General features: G+C 49.2%; 1 protein-coding gene across 1 annotated transcript; it reads left to right on the top strand.

The window, feature by feature from the left end:
* The first annotated feature begins 13,497 nt into the window (after positions 1 to 13,497).
* Positions 13,498 to 14,484, top strand: LOC115574538 (mitogen-activated protein kinase HOG1-like). Its single transcript, XM_030406130.1, has one exon. The coding sequence runs from the start codon at positions 13,498 to 13,500 to the stop codon at positions 14,482 to 14,484; it is 987 nt and encodes a 328-aa protein (XP_030261990.1).
* Positions 14,485 to 17,147: the final 2,663 nt, after the last annotated feature.

Here is a 17,147-nt window from a genome sequence, read left to right as displayed (position 1 = left end):
TGATCCGTGGAGGCGGTTACGTATGTACCGACTTGGTGCAAGGTGGCTTTCCCACTCCTATTGAAATGTTGCAAAAGCTGGCTGGTGACATGGAATACATTCACCTGCTGCCCAGGCCGAAGATGGTAGCTTGCACCCCCGAGACATTTCCTGCGACTAATATCGTGGACGAAATGTGTCACATGCTAAACGTACTCAAGGGTGCCTGGTGGGGATCGATTGACAATCTCTCCGAAGGCTCATCACAGTACCACCTTGTGACACAAAGTCTAACGCGGATACAACTCGGGAATAATAAGATTCCAGGTGCAGTCATACATAGTAGGGCCGAGGACAGTGCGGGGTACCTGTTCGAAGTTGTACTTTCCTCGGGAAAGCGACTTAAGGTAACATTTGACAGGCTCGGGTTTACACTTGGGACAAGAAAACAGTTCGAGGGAACATCTGACAGGCTCGGTGGTGAACTTGGAACAGAATCACGCCACTTTCGTGAGATTACAAGTCTCTTGAGCCACCTCGGCAAGGATGAAAACGTTTCATATGCTTATAACAGACTCTCACTACAGTGAGCCCTCTGTGCAGCGATCCCTTCCACTCGGACCCTTTTCACTGGACTCTTTCGTAGACCTAGACCACAAGAGTGCGTTATGAGCAGCACTGGGGTGAAGGAGAGCGTGGAGATGGGAGGTTCATCACATCTCAAGCGGTTCATGCAGACCAGCCAGCTCTTATGTACCACACAAGGGATATGGAGGATATACAGCTCCTGTGATTATGTTTTGAAATTTGTACTTTGTGTAATGTTATGTTATGTCAGCCCTGGACGCATACAGGATCCACTGTATAAGGGTTATTGTGTTTTTCATCATCATCATCATCATTGTCTCGATGACTATGCAGATGCAGTATGTTGTAAAATAAAATACAGTCAATGTACCATTCAGTTGTGATATTGTCTTTATTATCATTGTTTTTCATACAACACGACACACATTCCCTCATCCCTCATCGTTTAACCATAGTAAAAATGAGCAGCACTGGGGTGAAGGAGAGCGCGGAGATGGGAGGTTCATCACATCTCAAGCGGTTCATGCAGACCAGCCAGCTCTTATGTACCACACAAGGGATATGGAGGATATACAGCTCCTGTGATTATGTTTTGAAATTTGTACTTTGTGTAATGTTATGTTATGTCAGCCCTGGACGCGTACAGGATCCACTGTATAAGGGTTATTGTGTTTTTCATCATCATCGTCATCTTCATTGTCTCGATGACTATGCAGATGCAGTATGTTGTAAAATAAAATACAGTCAATGTACCATTCAGTTGTGATATTGTCTTTATTATCATTGTTATTCATACAACACGACACGCATTCCCTCATCCCTCATCGTTTAACCATAGTAAAAAATACACCAGTCCTTTGGGAACATTGGATTTCCCAACATAAAATCCAATCGGGTCCTCCTGATCAACACGTCGGTGCTCAACTGTGCGATGTTGGCAAGACTGTTGATTTGCTCTTCTTCCTCCTCATGCTGCATGCCACGGATGAGGTTACTGTAAATTTCCAGGAGACTCGGACCGTATATTAGAGTTAGGGTTATACACCCGGTGATTTCGCTTATGTTTTCCGAGGGGCTCTCCACTACGACTTTGATGTGGTGCGTGTTATCCTCCACGATTGCAAAGTTGTCGGCGTACTCGCTCATGGTCTGGTACAGGGATGTGACGTATTTCATCACTGCGTACGGTATTACAATATTGCCCCTGTGCGTAGGAGGGAAAGATGAACGGTCGAGGTCTTGACACGATCGGTTGTTGGTCAGCTCCTGGGTGACTCGTTGTAAGATGCCGAGGTTGTCGAGAGAGGCTGATCGCACGAGAGCTAGGAGGTTTCTGAGAGCCTCGTAATCCTTGTCAGTGGCACAGGGTTGTTGGGAAGGTATGCACACGTAGCCATCCTCTGCACACTGCGGGAAAGAGAAAAATAACGGGCGTCCACTGGTTCCTTTTGTAACACAGGCAACGCCAATCTCCGAACACAGCTCACACGCGAATTCAAACTCCCCTTGGCTAGATCCGAGTAGAACGTCGAAAGCCCCTCTCGCTCTGTCCGAGGTCCAGAGGCTGTTTGACATCATGAAAGCCAAGACGTTGACGAGACCCTGCTTGTTCTCTTCATCGTACACAGATAGGGCACGTTTGAAAGGCACGGTGCTGGTGCCCGCTATCTTCACGTAGGATCCGCTGTTGATGTCAATCTGCCACTTGGAAGAAAGTTTACACGGATCGTTGGTCAAGACTCTTTTCTTGTTGTCGTTGAGTACAGTGAACTTGACTGGTACCTCCTCAGCGGTACCCTGCTTGTACGCGGTCACGCGCATGTTGTCAATGGCAAACAGAGGGCTACAGTCACCCATGGGTATGAGACAACTCAAGTCTATTTTGAACATCGCAGGCTGATGAGCCCGAATGACCTTGGTCATGGTGTGGGAGAACACGTACTCCTTCTGACCGAAAGCCATCGTCACTTAGTTGGTCACTGGATGCGTATCTACGAAATCGTATATACACTGACATTTCGTGTCAATCCCAAGTCGACAATGGTATCGGGTCGTACGGTGCGAGGACTGCGCCTGGGCGATGAAGGTCAAGATAACAGGTGTCTTTCGTTGACACACTGTCCTATCTTTCTTTTCATGTCTTGACCGTAGACGTACTGAATAAGCCTGTGACCCGGGATGTTGTTGGCAAAAAGGTCCCTGTAAAAGTTTTTACAGCCTGTACAATGATACGTAACTTGCCTGCACTCAGCAAGAGAGCGTGTCCTCTTACCAAGCTTGACTCGGTCGGGTTTGAGCCACTTCTTCTGCTTGAAGACTTCGATCCAGGTCCGCACGAGGTTCGTATCGGTGCAAGAGTAGGGCATGATGCAAAGAATGGACTCGGGGTACATTGTGTTCGATAACCGGAACGCGTCCGGAGTGTTTAGCTGCGTCATGAGTAAGGTCTGGTACAGAAGACCCGCCAGGTCAACTAGGGTCCTCTCACACAGCTCGCTTCTCGATATGGACAGCCTACCGCTAGAGGAAGCGATCCCTGCGTCTGCCAACATGACAGTCGGTACAGAGAGCGAGATGGAGGAGTGTGAGCGGGGGACAATGGAAGGGTTGCGGTTGTCGTCTGCGAGGGACACTATGCCCTCGGCCATGGCTTCGGCGAGTCGTTTTCCAAGTGATTCGCTCAGGTTCCCGTAGACGTCGTCGGGCCGTAGAGACATGTCGTCGGCGATCACCCTCTGACACACTTCAAGTTTCTCACTCGGTAGACGAGATACGGTCTCCCTGATTGTTCGCAGGTGCTCCAACTCACGAGTTCCGCAAGCGGGTATCATGTGTTCGGGGCAGTTATTCATTACCGCGTTGACAGAGGCGACGGAAGTGAGCAGGTGCTCTTTGCAATCATCTAGGCAGTGGGCACCTAGAGCTGAGCTGTACATGAAGCGGGGTAAGCAGTAGTCTATGACACAGTGAGCCACAAGCTTCCCCGTGCGGTTGACCAAGGTGTAGTCTGCGCAGTGAGCTATCAACACTCTAGAGTTGGCAAAACATTTGTTGAAAGGCTGGTAGGGATGAGAGATGAGCTCTGTGTGATGCAAGGGATGGATCTGGGTTTCCCTGTGCCGTTCGCGATGCTCATTGTCGTCACCGTCGTTGTCGTCATCATCATCGTCATCACCATGTTCCTTGTCAGAAAAGACGTTGCCACTGGATCCGTATCGCTTGGCCTCGCATTTGAGTCGGCCTCCGAACATGACCGTGATACACCCCGTGTTAGCCTGTAGGTTCAGCGGGTATCGGCAGAAATTGGCTTCACAAGGATTACACTTGTGATACTCGTTACACTCGACAGGCTTGACAGAGAGTCCTGTGATCTGCTGTAGCCGTGTCTTTACAATCTCTACATAAGTTGTTTTGACGCTGGAGTTGGCAACCTTCAAGCGATTCAATGTTTGTTGACTAAAGTGCTTGTTCTTTGCGGATTTTATGAGACTGCTCCAAGGAAAGAACCCTACTGCCATCTTGGACGCGATGAGTTCGGACGCTTTGCACGTGAGCAAGTCTCTGAGAATAGCTTGCCCGTGTGAGAACATGTGGTTCATGCAATATTTCCAGTCCTTGTACAGCATCCTCACCACAACGGCCGAGTCGGATCCGTGTCCCCGCGCGGGGATGAGTTTCGTAGAGACCGCAGAGAAACCAGAATCTAGCTGCAATGTTACAACGTCTTCTACTCTGTGCGCGGTGAGAAAAGAGCTCCCTCGAGCTACCTCTAACCACCTCCCTAAATCGTCTACGTGCGGTTCATGTTCCAGGTATAAGATTACATCTCCGCACTTGAGCTGGTGCCAGGGCGATGTGGAGAAACAGGAAACGTTCCCAGTCTCTAGCTTGATACAGTCTCCCCTCATCACGCACGCTATGAAGGTCTCTGTGACGGCGGAATCGCAAGGCGATCGCATACTTTTGAAAGCTGACAAGCCCCTCACCTTTACAGAGACTGACTCGAGATCACCCTTTGCGCTCAGGTTGTGAGTGAGAGCTACGTAGGTCTTCTTAGCTACGTGACAGTATATGGAGCAGCTGTTTTCGTATTCCAGCTTGACTCTCCTGTCTTTAACGAAGGGCCCGGTTATGTTGTTCAGCTCTTCAGATCCAGGGACTCTGGCCACGTATACAGGGTACCCTTCTTTGGTGAATGTGCCCTTTGGATCTCTGACTATTTTCTGGTGCGTATTACCTCTGCCTATCACGTACATCCTCTCGAGAGTGTCCTTCACCAAGGCCGTGTGCACGTAGTCTAGAAAGGCAGGCACCTGCGCGCCGGCCCGCTTAAACTTGTCACACAAAGCTGTGCGGGCGTTACAGGCAAAACGCTCGAGTTGCTCAGTGGCGTCCTCCCGACCGCAGGACGCGGTGGTGTCTCCTCTGCGATCGACTGCATCGGCCACCTCGCTCTCAGGAAGGTCCCCGGGTCTGTATCCAAATGAGACCATGACACTGTCAGTGTCTCCGTAGACAACAGGGCAGCAGTGCTGGAAAAAGGAAGACACGCATTCGTTTACCACGGAAATCTGTTGCCTTCCGTGGCCAGAAATGAGAGGCCCGCAGGGTTGAGGAGCCGTTCCGTAGAAAGAGTTGGCCAGAACTTTACACTCTGCTTCCTGCATCTTGCAGTACACCCGATCGACCTCGCTGATGTCGGGGCTGTCGAGTTTCCTCTTGACCTCGGCTCGCCGGTCGAGAAAGTGCTCGACCGAGGACGAGAATACGGCCGGCACACGGGCAAAGCGGCGTTGCTCCCGGTCGTACTTCAGAATGAGCGATGCGTATTCAAACCCCTCGGCTTCCCAGCAGTAACACACCCAGCCCGATAGATCGTGGGGGAATGTCACGGGAGGCCACGGGATGGTGGTCTCGGGCGAGATGTTGAGACTGCACATGATGGACGGGTACATACTGGCAAAGTCAAACGAAAGCTCCAAGCCCATGCCGGGTCCGGAGTAGTGAAGGCCCGTGAGAGGGTCGCAGACTGACCCCCCCTTCCACCGATCGCCGCCGTCTCCGTAGTCAGAGTCGAGCGCGCGAATCCATCGCGTTCGACTGTTGAGTTTCATGCCCACGGGTCCCGCTTTGACTCTGAGAGTGTCGAGTGTAAACTTTAGCTGAGGGATCTGAACCGAGTGGATGCTCTGCACAAAGCCGCCAAAGTTGTCCCCTCTTCCGTGTACCACAACGTCTATGTTGAGAGTAGTCCTACACCGATGAAACAGAGCCGAGACGGGGCTGAGGACTTTAGCCAGCCTCGCGCACAGCTGAGAGTCGACCAAGTTGTAGACAAGCACTGCAAAGAGACTCTTACCCCCTGTGCTGATCATCTCATCCATCTTGGCGTAACTGACGTCCGCCAACTTACAAAGCTTTCTGGTGTCCTTTGGGGGCTTTCCGTGTAGCTCCCTGACTTTAGCAATGACAAAGGGGGCCACGTCGTTCAACTTCATGCTGGTGCACGCAAACTTGATCTCTCTAGTCCCCGCCACCCTGTACAAATCTATGATGTTCAGGCCGCAGCTGTTCATCTTGAAGTGGCCCAGCTTGGCCTTCTCTTTGTTGAACCTGCCAATGTGCATAGATATCAGTTGAAGTTTGTACTCGGTCAGTGTCCCCTTCAGCAGCACCGAGCCTAAGCTCTTGAGCATCTCCTTGTACATATTCAGGTAGCGTACGTTTTCAAACTGGAAGAGGGGCACCATGTCCTTGGACAAGGCCCTGGTTACGAAGAGTCCGTTCCAGGCTTGCAATAACGAGAAACATCGTTTTCGGGCAGCGCCGTCGAGGCCTTTGGCGTAGTTTGATTCGGCGTAGAAATGCACACGCTGCTGGATTACCCTAACGTCAAACTCTGCGTTGAACACGTACAGGAGCTCTATGCCGTATTCGTACAGCAACGTGATCATTTTCTCCATGAGTGCGAATTCACCGGAGCACGGGTAGAACAGAATCCTCGAGACGTCGTCTACACCGACGCTCTTGACCAGTTCGTGGTCGACCTCTAGGCGATGGCCGCGTGTGCTGTTATACAGAACGATCAGCTTTTTCATGTGGTGGTCAGCCGAGGTTTTGGGTATGTGGGAGTTGAGGATCACGAGAGATACGCAAGTTATCTCATGCTGCTGACCTGGCATGTCAGGTGCCAGAGCGGGGATGGAGACGTGCTTACTGTGCTTGGGCAGTTGTTTTTTGCCAGCAGTCAGCGCGTGAACCAGCTTATTCCTATACTCGGTCATGTCCGCGACCATGCCCTCGGTGCAGTAGGGGAACTTGTAGGCAAAAGACTTACATCGTAGAGAGGTATCCCGGTACGACTGGTCAAACACGGTCTCGATGTCGAGACACGCTGCCTTGTAGAAATGCGGCATGTGTCTACTGTCAAAGAGCTTGGCCTCAACCTCTGACTTGTCATGATCGTATATGAGTTCGGAGACTGAGATGGCCTGGTTCAGTTTCTTTGCAGGCATAAAGTACACTCTACCAAACATTACATCTGAGCATAGAGCAGGTGTGTTTCCATCTCGAGCAATGTAATAGCCCCTGTCCGGGCAAAAATCTCCAAAGGTCAATGCACCCCTTACGCTTTCCATGTACTTTGTGGCCAAGGGTATGGATTTCAGCGGGAACACCTGAGCGTTTACCTTTCGCTTAATGTCGTCGTGTAGCACGTGGCTGTACACCGGCTCAGCGACAAAATGTCTGGACCAAGTTTCCCGTACCTGCTCCCAGGTTTCTTGTTCACCATCCTGATCGCGAACCAGGTCTAGATCATACCCCACAACCGGAGCTATGTCGGTAACTTTGAAGTGTACCGTGGTGTAAATAGTTGATATCTCGGGCCTGTACCACCAACCCTCTGCACAAGAGTGTCTCTTTCTGCCTATGAAAGAGGATAGATTTAATCATCACCCCCACCAGTTGGGGTTCAAGCTCAGGGTTGACGGCTCTGCGCTCGGGGTAGATGTTAGGGAAAAAGTCCACAAAAGGCACAGCTTTCTGCATGATTAAAGTCTAAACACCAAAGGTTCGTACTTGGTGTACTTTTATTAAAAAGAATACCCCACCCCCCACACTTTGTTTTTTTCTCGATCATCCAAATACTGACAGCTGGTTACTGGTAGCATGCATGCATTCATGCATACATACAATCGGGGTAATGTATCACAAATAACCGACCAAGAAGTGAGATTCCAACCAAGCTTGCTAGGGACACACCCGGAAAGAGCTCAGCTAACTGTTTAACTGTAACTTACGTAGAGGTGTGTGTTACAAGAGTGGACATGGCTGCCTTGAACCATGGATAACAACCAAGGCTGAAAAAGTGTGTGAAGTGGTTGTGGTGTTGGTGGTGGAATATCAAACCCTTCCCCACTCTACCAAGGAAATGGTGATTTCATGTACAATGTCTGAGGGTTAGGAATATGAATCCCACAGTGTTGTTCAATTTGTGTTAGACCCTGACGTACACAAAGCAGTTAGACATGGCACCTAGGAAGGCTGTTGCTGTGTCCACGGCGTGTGTGTTACCTCATAGAGAGGCAAATACAGCTGTGGTTGCGAGGGTCAAGGTGCCTTCCAACAGGAGAGCATTGTTCTTTGCGGTTCAAACTGACATATTGCACGATGAGGCATGTGATGAGCTGTCCTTTGGTGCGCTGTCAAGAAACGACAGAGCCACCTTTCAATTTCTCCTATACCTGACTTACTGCTGCAAAGGGGAGCTTCTTCAAGTGACTCTGGAAAACCCAGACTTCTGCAGCATGTCACCTCCTATCAGAGAGGATTTCACTCACGGGCGCTTGTTTTGTTTCGTCCTAGACATGAACAACGAGGATTCATGCGAAACAAATGCTCAATCGCAATCTACTGTGGGTGCAGCTTCTGACACTGACGAACTGTCCAGTACCCAATTGGTCAATCTCATGAACCTACGTGTCAACATGGACGTGTTCAGAGGACACGAAGCTGACGACGACGACGACCAGGATGAGGATGAGACCGACGACGATGTCTCGCGCCGAAAGCAGTCTGCGGAAAGAAACGAAACTCTGGAAGAGGCGTTCAACGCTTTCATGCGCCTACAGTTGGTAAGGAAAAAGGCATCGTCCCTCAACAACGCCATGATAGTCATGAGAGACGGCAAGGGGGAGCTGAGCTCAATGTTCAACTGGGTAGACATCCGCAGCGATACGGTCTATTCTGACAAGGTGGATCGGAAGAAGGTCAAGGAACTACAGGGTTCCATGTTCACACCAGCTTGTCAAATGGGTAGACAGGTGGTCCTCTTACCCGACTCGATAATGGACCTCAATGTCAAGGTTCTGGAAAACTCTTTAGGAAGGGTTACAGACAGTGCAAGTAGAGGAGAGGGCAAAGCGTTGTTCCTCTCAATCCTCTCTAAACTCACAGGCACTCAGTGGCTAAAACACAAGGTTGTGCAAACTGCATATGATGCGAACGTGACGGAGGATGTGAGATTCATAGAGAGAGTGAAAGCTTTCACACGTAACCTCAGCTGTTCGCCGGAAAGCTGCGAGGTGAAGACGAGAGGACTGTTGGTATTCAGATACTCTCTGGAGAAGCTCATTGAGAGGGAGACTCCCGATCTGTTTGTTAGATCGCTGATACACAGGCACATGTCTATCACAAAACCACGTATCGACAAGGTGTTACGTGACATAAGGAGCAAACGCAGAACACAAGCACTGGCGTCTCTGCTGAATAATGGACATTGTTATTGCAGGCGAGTGCGCAACGGGGGCCCCAGCAGAGCGTGCAATGGCGAGTGTCAGACTGCCTACGCTTGTTTTTACAACGCATCCGAGCGTCACCCTTTCACCGTGAGCAAAGACGACCACAGCTACTACTTTGCGAATCTGTACCCTCATCTGGGTAAACTGGAACGCTTGAGTGCAGAAATGAAAGTCAAGTACAGAGGACGCAGGCAGTTTGAGAGCATATCGGATATGGTCTTCAATATCCTGGTCAGACACAAGTTCAGCGAGACCGATTCGTTGTATGAGGGTTTGAGTGACTTGATAGACAACGACATGAGCAACTCGAGCTTATCTCTCGGCGACAGCCTCGCCGAGATCCACGAGTTGTTATACCTCGCGCCGTGTAGTCACGAGGACTACTCGGAAGAGCCCGGCGCTCTGGATCCGCTGAAAGTGTACGACCACGCATTGGTGCGCTACTTGTTCTGCGACAGCCTGCAAGTGGGCAGGTTGTTTCACGCGTCGACGACCTTCAATTACATTATCGCCAACACCGCGCCGAGGTACACGATCGAGAGGATCATGCTTTTCAACATCACAGGTCCCGGGGAAGGTAAGACCTATGCAAACAATGTGCTGAACTATCAGTTCAGGAGGATAGGAGGTTGCATAGAGACACTGACATCTTTCACCCCGCAAGCTTTCAAGTACAAGCAGAAGAGGAACGCCTGTGTGGTCATGATAGACGATGCGCACATAACCCACGAGAAGAACATAAAAGCTGTAGACAGAGAGTCCAATGTGATCCCCAATACGTTCAAGAACCTCCTGGACACAAGCGTACTGGAGAGCGACGTGGTAACCAGAGACGTGAGCAGCGGCAAGGTCGACACCGTCAAGTATCAGGCCGTGCACAACTGCGGCTTCGTATGGAACACCAACACAATGGGGTTCGTCAGCAACGCCTGGGCCGATCGTTGTCTGATCATGGAATCCGAGTTCCCCAAGTGCATGACACGCACGCGTAGCACTAAGCAGATACAAGACACGGTGGAGAAATTCAAGATGGAGCGTATAGCCGCAGTGTGCCTTTACAGACAGAACCTAATCCAGTCGGCTACAATGATCGCCGAGTCTGAGATCATGCAGTTCAGCCCGAGGTTCGACGCCGCGAGAGACGCCTGCGTGGCCGCCCTGTACGCAAGTCACATCGTGTGTACCGGAGTAATCAGTCGCAGGGTTTCGTTCTGCATCAACCAGCTCGTCTTTGCCGAGGCTATGAAACTTGCGTGTCACTTTGTGTTTGACATATGGATCCCTCCGTGGACCCAAATTCCAGACGAGAAGGATTACCCCGAGTTGAGGGACTACATGAGACAACTGAACGAGTGCAGACTCAAAGCTTTAAACGAGCTGTCCTTTGGACAGGTCTCCCTGGAGACCAACTCTGTCTACAAGTTGTGCGTGGCAGCCTGTCTACCGGACATATGTCCCCGGGCGGTCGATATACAGGGCCACTTTGCCTGCGAGGTACTAGGGTACATCTTAACCCAGATTCACGAGCAGCGCCTGTCGACCAGCTTGAAAAATGAACACTTGTGCATCGCAGGCATAGACGACATGTTTTTCTCCGAGAAAGACATTGAGTGTGGCAGCGATGGGGCGCACGAAATGATCATGCTGTGCTCGACGTGCAAGGTGCCGGTTCGCGAGGGGAACCGTGTAGCGATGACAAACTACAAGCTGTGCACGTACAGATACGCAAGCAACAAAACCTCGCACGTGAGGAAAGGACACTCTAATCCTCACAAGAAAGTAGGCTCTATCACGGTCCCACTCGAAGCCGTCTACGATATGCTGGCCCTATACGCTCCGGCTTCCCACTCAGAGTTTTGGGCTCAGTTGGGCGCAAAGATGGTCGACGCCTATGACAAAGGACACTTTGACGGCGGCAATGCCTTTGGTCAGTGTTCGGGAATCGACGACGAGCCTCCTAGGCTGATGTTCACCTTGGACTTCAACGAGGACCCGGTGTGCTCTCTAATACTGGAAGCGACGGCTGCAATCGAGCCTCTGAACGAACTCACATTCACCAAGGGTGTGCTGGGAGGGGAGAGCTTCCAGTGTTCTGCACCTTTGTATTACGGGGGCGCTATCAGAAGGGCGATGTGTCAGAATGCTCCCAAGGGGGCTTACAACAAAAGGCATTCGAGGGAGTCTAGACTGGGTCCGAGAGGTACCTTCCACGGGCCCAGACTGAGCGTGTACTCAATCGAGTACTCCGGCGTGCCTGTGAAAAATGTGAGCTCGTTTTGTACCACACGTACTGTCTATCATCAGGACAGGATCGCCTTGAGAGTCGACGGTGACAATCGGGGACACCTAGTCGAATTAGAGGAAGATTGGGAGTGGAAGGATGCGGCTGATGTGTTTAACAGCATTCACGGCACTGGCACGTTCTCAGGTGATATGTTGAAAAGGGACTACGCTGCCACAATGGTGATCGTAAAGGGAGAGCTCATGACAGCTAGGACTCGAAAGTCGTCGAAACTCGGTGTCATGCTGAAAGGTCTGCGTGAATCGAACGGACAAGCGGCGCTAGCCATGCGAAAGGGCCTGGCACCTTGTGACACGCAAGGTGCGAATCAAAGGCGACAACCTCTAAGAAAGTCACCCAATGTCCTTGACATTTCTCATCACTCTTTGGTAATGTCATGGATCATTCTTCGGTGGCGCTGGCACACTTTGACACTGCACGTTTACTTCTCGGTGTATCAGTCCTTTGGTGAACGGACGTCCAAGTCTTGCGGAACCTCATGAGGATAAACAAAGTAGGACTCGTGATGCAGTAAATGTTTCCTATGGCCGTGCAGATATTAAGCACCACGTATCTAATCTCCTCATATTCAACATCCCTATATTTGACACGTCGTCGGTAATATATGGCACTTACGATCCAGGGTATCCAGCAGCATATAAACAACGTAACTGTGAGGAAGGGTAGCACTTGAGCTCTTTTCATATTCACCCCAAAGGAATTGCGGTTTACGTGCTTTCTCACAGTGTACACTATCATACCGTTGCAGTAAAGGAGAACTAGTATGGGTATGAAGAAACACATGGTTATCCTGATCCAGAACATGACATGCTGGTAACGATGCTGCATACCATTGTAACACATCACGTTGTCCTTGGATATGGGACGAATGGTGTAATAGCTTATGTCCAAAAGAGCAAAGAGTATGGGCACACAGGCGCACAGTCGAGACACAATCAGCCTCCTGTTAGAACTACGTCTCTTCGTGAACCAGCTCCCGTTGTTCACCACCTTCATGTATCTTTCGATGTTGATGTAGGACATGAGAAATATGCCGTACTGGAAACTGAACTGTCAAATTAAATGAAAAAAAGAAGAAAAGAAAAGAAAAACAATTGTCATTAGATGAGCTGAAAGGCAGGCAAGTGTTTGAGTATGTGTTTTTGTGGTATATCAGAGTGGTAGTACGCACCGTCATCACTCCTGTCATCAGTTTGCACACCAGGTAGCCAAACACCCAGCCCTTCACGAAAATCGTCTGAGTCACCCACACAGGCAAAGTCAGCAAAGTGGCCATGTTACAGACTCCCAGTTGTGAAAAAAACACATCGATATCACTGACACGCCTTGCTGAGTCCTTACAAGAGGCACAGTGGAGTGTGAGGATCATGTACATGTTCACAACCACGCCTGCGATCATAACAAGTCCATGAAGAAGGGGGATGTAAAAGGTGCGGCTGTATTCGTAGAGATGGTGATGCGAACCTGACGGGTAGTCTGTACTACCAAAGAGTGTGGAAGTGTCGAATGTAACATTGTCAAATGTTACATAGGTGGTGGGGAGTTGATCCATACCGATCTGCGTGGTGACACAGGCTGCTGAAAAACCTTTGCAGCAACAACACAGAGACCTTAAGTACTCGCCGTGTGTCCCCAGCATCCCATGCGACCATCACAGTTTCCATCCAACTGTCCAACGTAGTCGGGGAAATGTCTAGCCATTGCAACCAAACCATTGCGGTTTGTTCCAACTATAAAAAACCTATATAATCCCATCATATTGACAGGGTATCTAACCCCTCAAACACTCCTACAACACCTACAACAGCAACAGTCTAGCTGTCAGAAATGGAGAATTACCTGAAAGGCTGCATTATTGGCCGAGGCGCATACGGAATCGTGTACAAAGTCACGTGTCTCAAGACTGGAAAGGCGTTTGCCTTGAAATGTCACATCCCCCCTGCGGTACGGAATGAAGACATTGAACAGAAGAATGCAACAATCGGCGTAGAGGATGCGACCTTGAGAGAGCTCTCCTGTCTCAGTGCACTCAGGGGTCACCCCAACGTGATTCAGATACACGATCTTTTCATGGACGGTGAGAATATTGCCATGCTCATGCCCTACGTTCCCTACACCTTGACAGTGATTCACAATGGACACGGTCTGAAAGTCGACCACGACCTTGGTAAAGCACTACAGGGGATTCCGTTGAGTTTTGTGGCTCACTTTTCCGTTCAGGTGGCCAATGCCCTGTCTTACATGCACGGGCGTAATATAATACACAGGGACTTGAAACCTCATAATGTGCTGCTGACAAAAGATCTGACCGTCAAGGTGGCAGACATGGGCCTCGCGAGACAATCCTCCAAACGGATGAGTCCAAATGTGGTAACGGAGCCCTACAGAGCCCCAGAACTGTTTGGTGACGCCAGTCCGAAAGATTACACTTGTGCCATTGACATGTGGAGTCTGGGGGTGATGATAGCAGACGCGATGGAAGGAAAGATTGTCTTTGCAGAGCGTGAAAAGGACAGTGGAACTGTGTCCACGTACGACATCATTGTAAAGACTTTGTGTCCAAGAAATCATCTTAGTGCACCAGTCACTTCCTGGGACATTGACGATGTAATGCCCAACGCGATGGAGTGCACTCTAGTGAGAAGAATCGTTCTTCAATTACTGGCTTTCCGTGAGAACGAGAGACTCCTGGCCCATGAGCTGCTGCAAGACCAAGAATGGGTGCAGGCTGCTCATATGACCGAGGAAGACAAAAATGTGGTTATACACCAGATTCAGCAACAAGGACAAAGACAAGCGAGCAAGCGATTCTAGCCAAACAACACCAGGACTGCATGGAAATTGTTTCATTGTATTGACATTTATTTTTTTTCATATCATTCATTGTACAATGATGCATGTATATTTACAATATCAACAAAATAAACATTGTATATCTTCACAATAAATGTGGTATATCTGCTTGCAGGACAGGCTATCCCAACACGATTGTATGAATCAGCATCACCATTACAGTGACTGCCATGACACTGTAGGGTTTGAAAGTATTCCCAGTAGACCTCCACGATTTTTCAAGTTCGTCCATTATCTTCTTCAAGTCATCTATACCTAGAGAGAGAGAGAGAGAGAGAGAGAGAGAGAGAGAGAGAGTGAGAGAGAGAGATGTGATTGTAATAAAAAAGCTAAATAGTATCATGATGAAATTGACCAAAAACGCACAACGTACCTTCACTCACGTCGACCAGGTCTGCAACTGTTTTGACACCATCCAGCTCCTTGATATCCGGTACTATTATGGGTTGTCTGGTTGTTGTTGTTGTTGGCGGTGGTGGTGGTGGTGGTGGTGCCATTGTAGTTCTTGCTGTTGCCGCTGTTGTTGTTGTTGTTGTCGTCGTCGTCGTCGCGACAGTAGGAGGTTTGGATGTAACAACTTGAACATCTGAGCAGCTTGCGTTGACCTTTCCGTGTTTCTGATACATCTAAAACTGCCAGGATTTTTCACCTTTTCCAACAAATGTTGCCCTGTTGTTAGCCAGGGAACAGCAGTAACCCAGACTTTGTTCTCTGCTCATAGTGTTATTCCACACTTCGTTTAAACTCCACGTTTGATTATTCCGGAATTGTAGTAGCCTAGAGATTCGGATGACACCCTGGAGCGGGGCAATTGATGCAGTTTTCGTACTTATGTCAACCTGGGTATTGTAGTATAACATACCGCACGTATCAGTTTTTGCTCTCAAATAGAAAGTCTCCTTTCCAATCCTGTACCAGCCTTCATCTGTACAAGTGAGAAAGCGAATGGTGACTTGGAAGCCCAGAGGGGTCGCCCTCTCCTCGTATATCTGGTAATAAGTGTACTTGACTTCTCCGTCTTTGTCAAAAGGCTGATCAGAATTCTCCAAGTACCCAGGCAGCGCGACGCTGGTACCCAATGTACCAACTATGGTGACCGGTTCAAGTCTTTTTCCCGTGAGACCTTTCATAACCACGGGGACTGGTTCAACTATTTCTCTCGTGAGACCTTTCATCCTTGTCAGGGCACAACAATCGACTGTCGCATCAATGCACAGTAGAGTCATTGTGATAGGAATGTACATCATCATCATCATCATCATCTTCATCATCATCATCATAGCGCTTGGGTGTACACACTGTGAACTAATTCCGAGTCTCCTCACAGTGAGTGTGACTGCAGGAGCAGTAGCGCCCTTTTATAGGTGTTAAACCCAGGTACGTCACCACCTAGCCATCCAACTCCATACTGTTGGTCCAACTGCATAGGCTTGGTCCAACTGCATAGGCTTGGTTCAACTGCATAGGTTTGGTCCAACTGCATAGGCTTGGTCCAACTGCATAGGTCTGTTGGTTAACTGTTTTACATGGTCATGAACATGTGTTGGGAGGATAGTTCTAGATGAGATACTCACAGGATTTCTTAAGATTTTAACGTGTGTATGTAAGTGGATCCAAACAGGGTTTCACATGTCACCCAACCACTGCTGTGTCAATCACAAGATGTCAGTATTCTAAGCAACGCATTACACTAATCCCTAAATGCATTACACTGTACACAGTAATCAAATATATATGCTAACAATGTCCTTAGTTTGGTCAGCACAAGCTCACTTTTGAGTGAATGATATTCATGGACTACGTCAAAAATGCCACACGACCCTGTAGTGTACTCGCAGTCGGGATTCCTCGGAAAGTCCTCATCGGTCCATCTTAGATTGAGACGGTAGACGTGGTGAGCCATCTCGATGTACGTGATATGATCATCCTTGTACAGGAGATACCTGTCTGATCCATTACCGTCCTTCTGTCCCAGGAGATAAACCTCTTTCGAGTCCCTCAATGTCACTGGTATGTAACCATCCAGAGTAGTGTGAGCGACCCGTAGATGTTCAGGGAGCGATGTTGTGATCCACTTGTCCGCGAAAGTAGGATTGCAAAAAGATTCTCCGTTCACCATGTACACATTACGGAAACAGTTAAGAAAGTGGACTATCATCTCAGGCCTAGCTCCCGTGATCTCGATCAACGGTCTGGGTATGATACTGGAAGACACAAAGAGTACGCTGCGTTGATTGCACGGGGATGAGAGTAGAAAGGGTTTCAGTTTGTCGGTTACGTGCTGTGTGTAACCATTGACGAGTTGCTCTTGTTCCAAAGGAGTTGCATACTGTCCTCCGGGTGAGAGGTCTGTGTCTGTGTCTGCGTCTGTGTCTGCGTCCTCGTCTAGGTCCAATATTGCACTGTAGCTAAAGTGTTTATTCACCACCGTTGCATTTAGAAAAAGGTCATATGCACAAAGCTCCTGTTTACCTCCTCTAATGACAACATAATCCACATACACGTTGTTGTGATAAAACCCTCTCGACCTCGCCATTAGGGTGCTGCTTGAGTCGTATTAAGTTGCAGCCTCAGCTGCATCCACATCCTATCGCTTTTATAATGCCTGAATAAATACGTCAGAA

Source organism: Sparus aurata, chromosome 22 (genome assembly GCF_900880675.1).
Source record: "Sparus aurata chromosome 22, fSpaAur1.1, whole genome shotgun sequence".
Taxonomy (NCBI): domain Eukaryota; kingdom Metazoa; phylum Chordata; class Actinopteri; order Spariformes; family Sparidae; genus Sparus; species Sparus aurata.
Note: the sequence above shows the minus strand (reverse complement) of the source record. Positions and strands in the feature narration are given on the sequence as shown.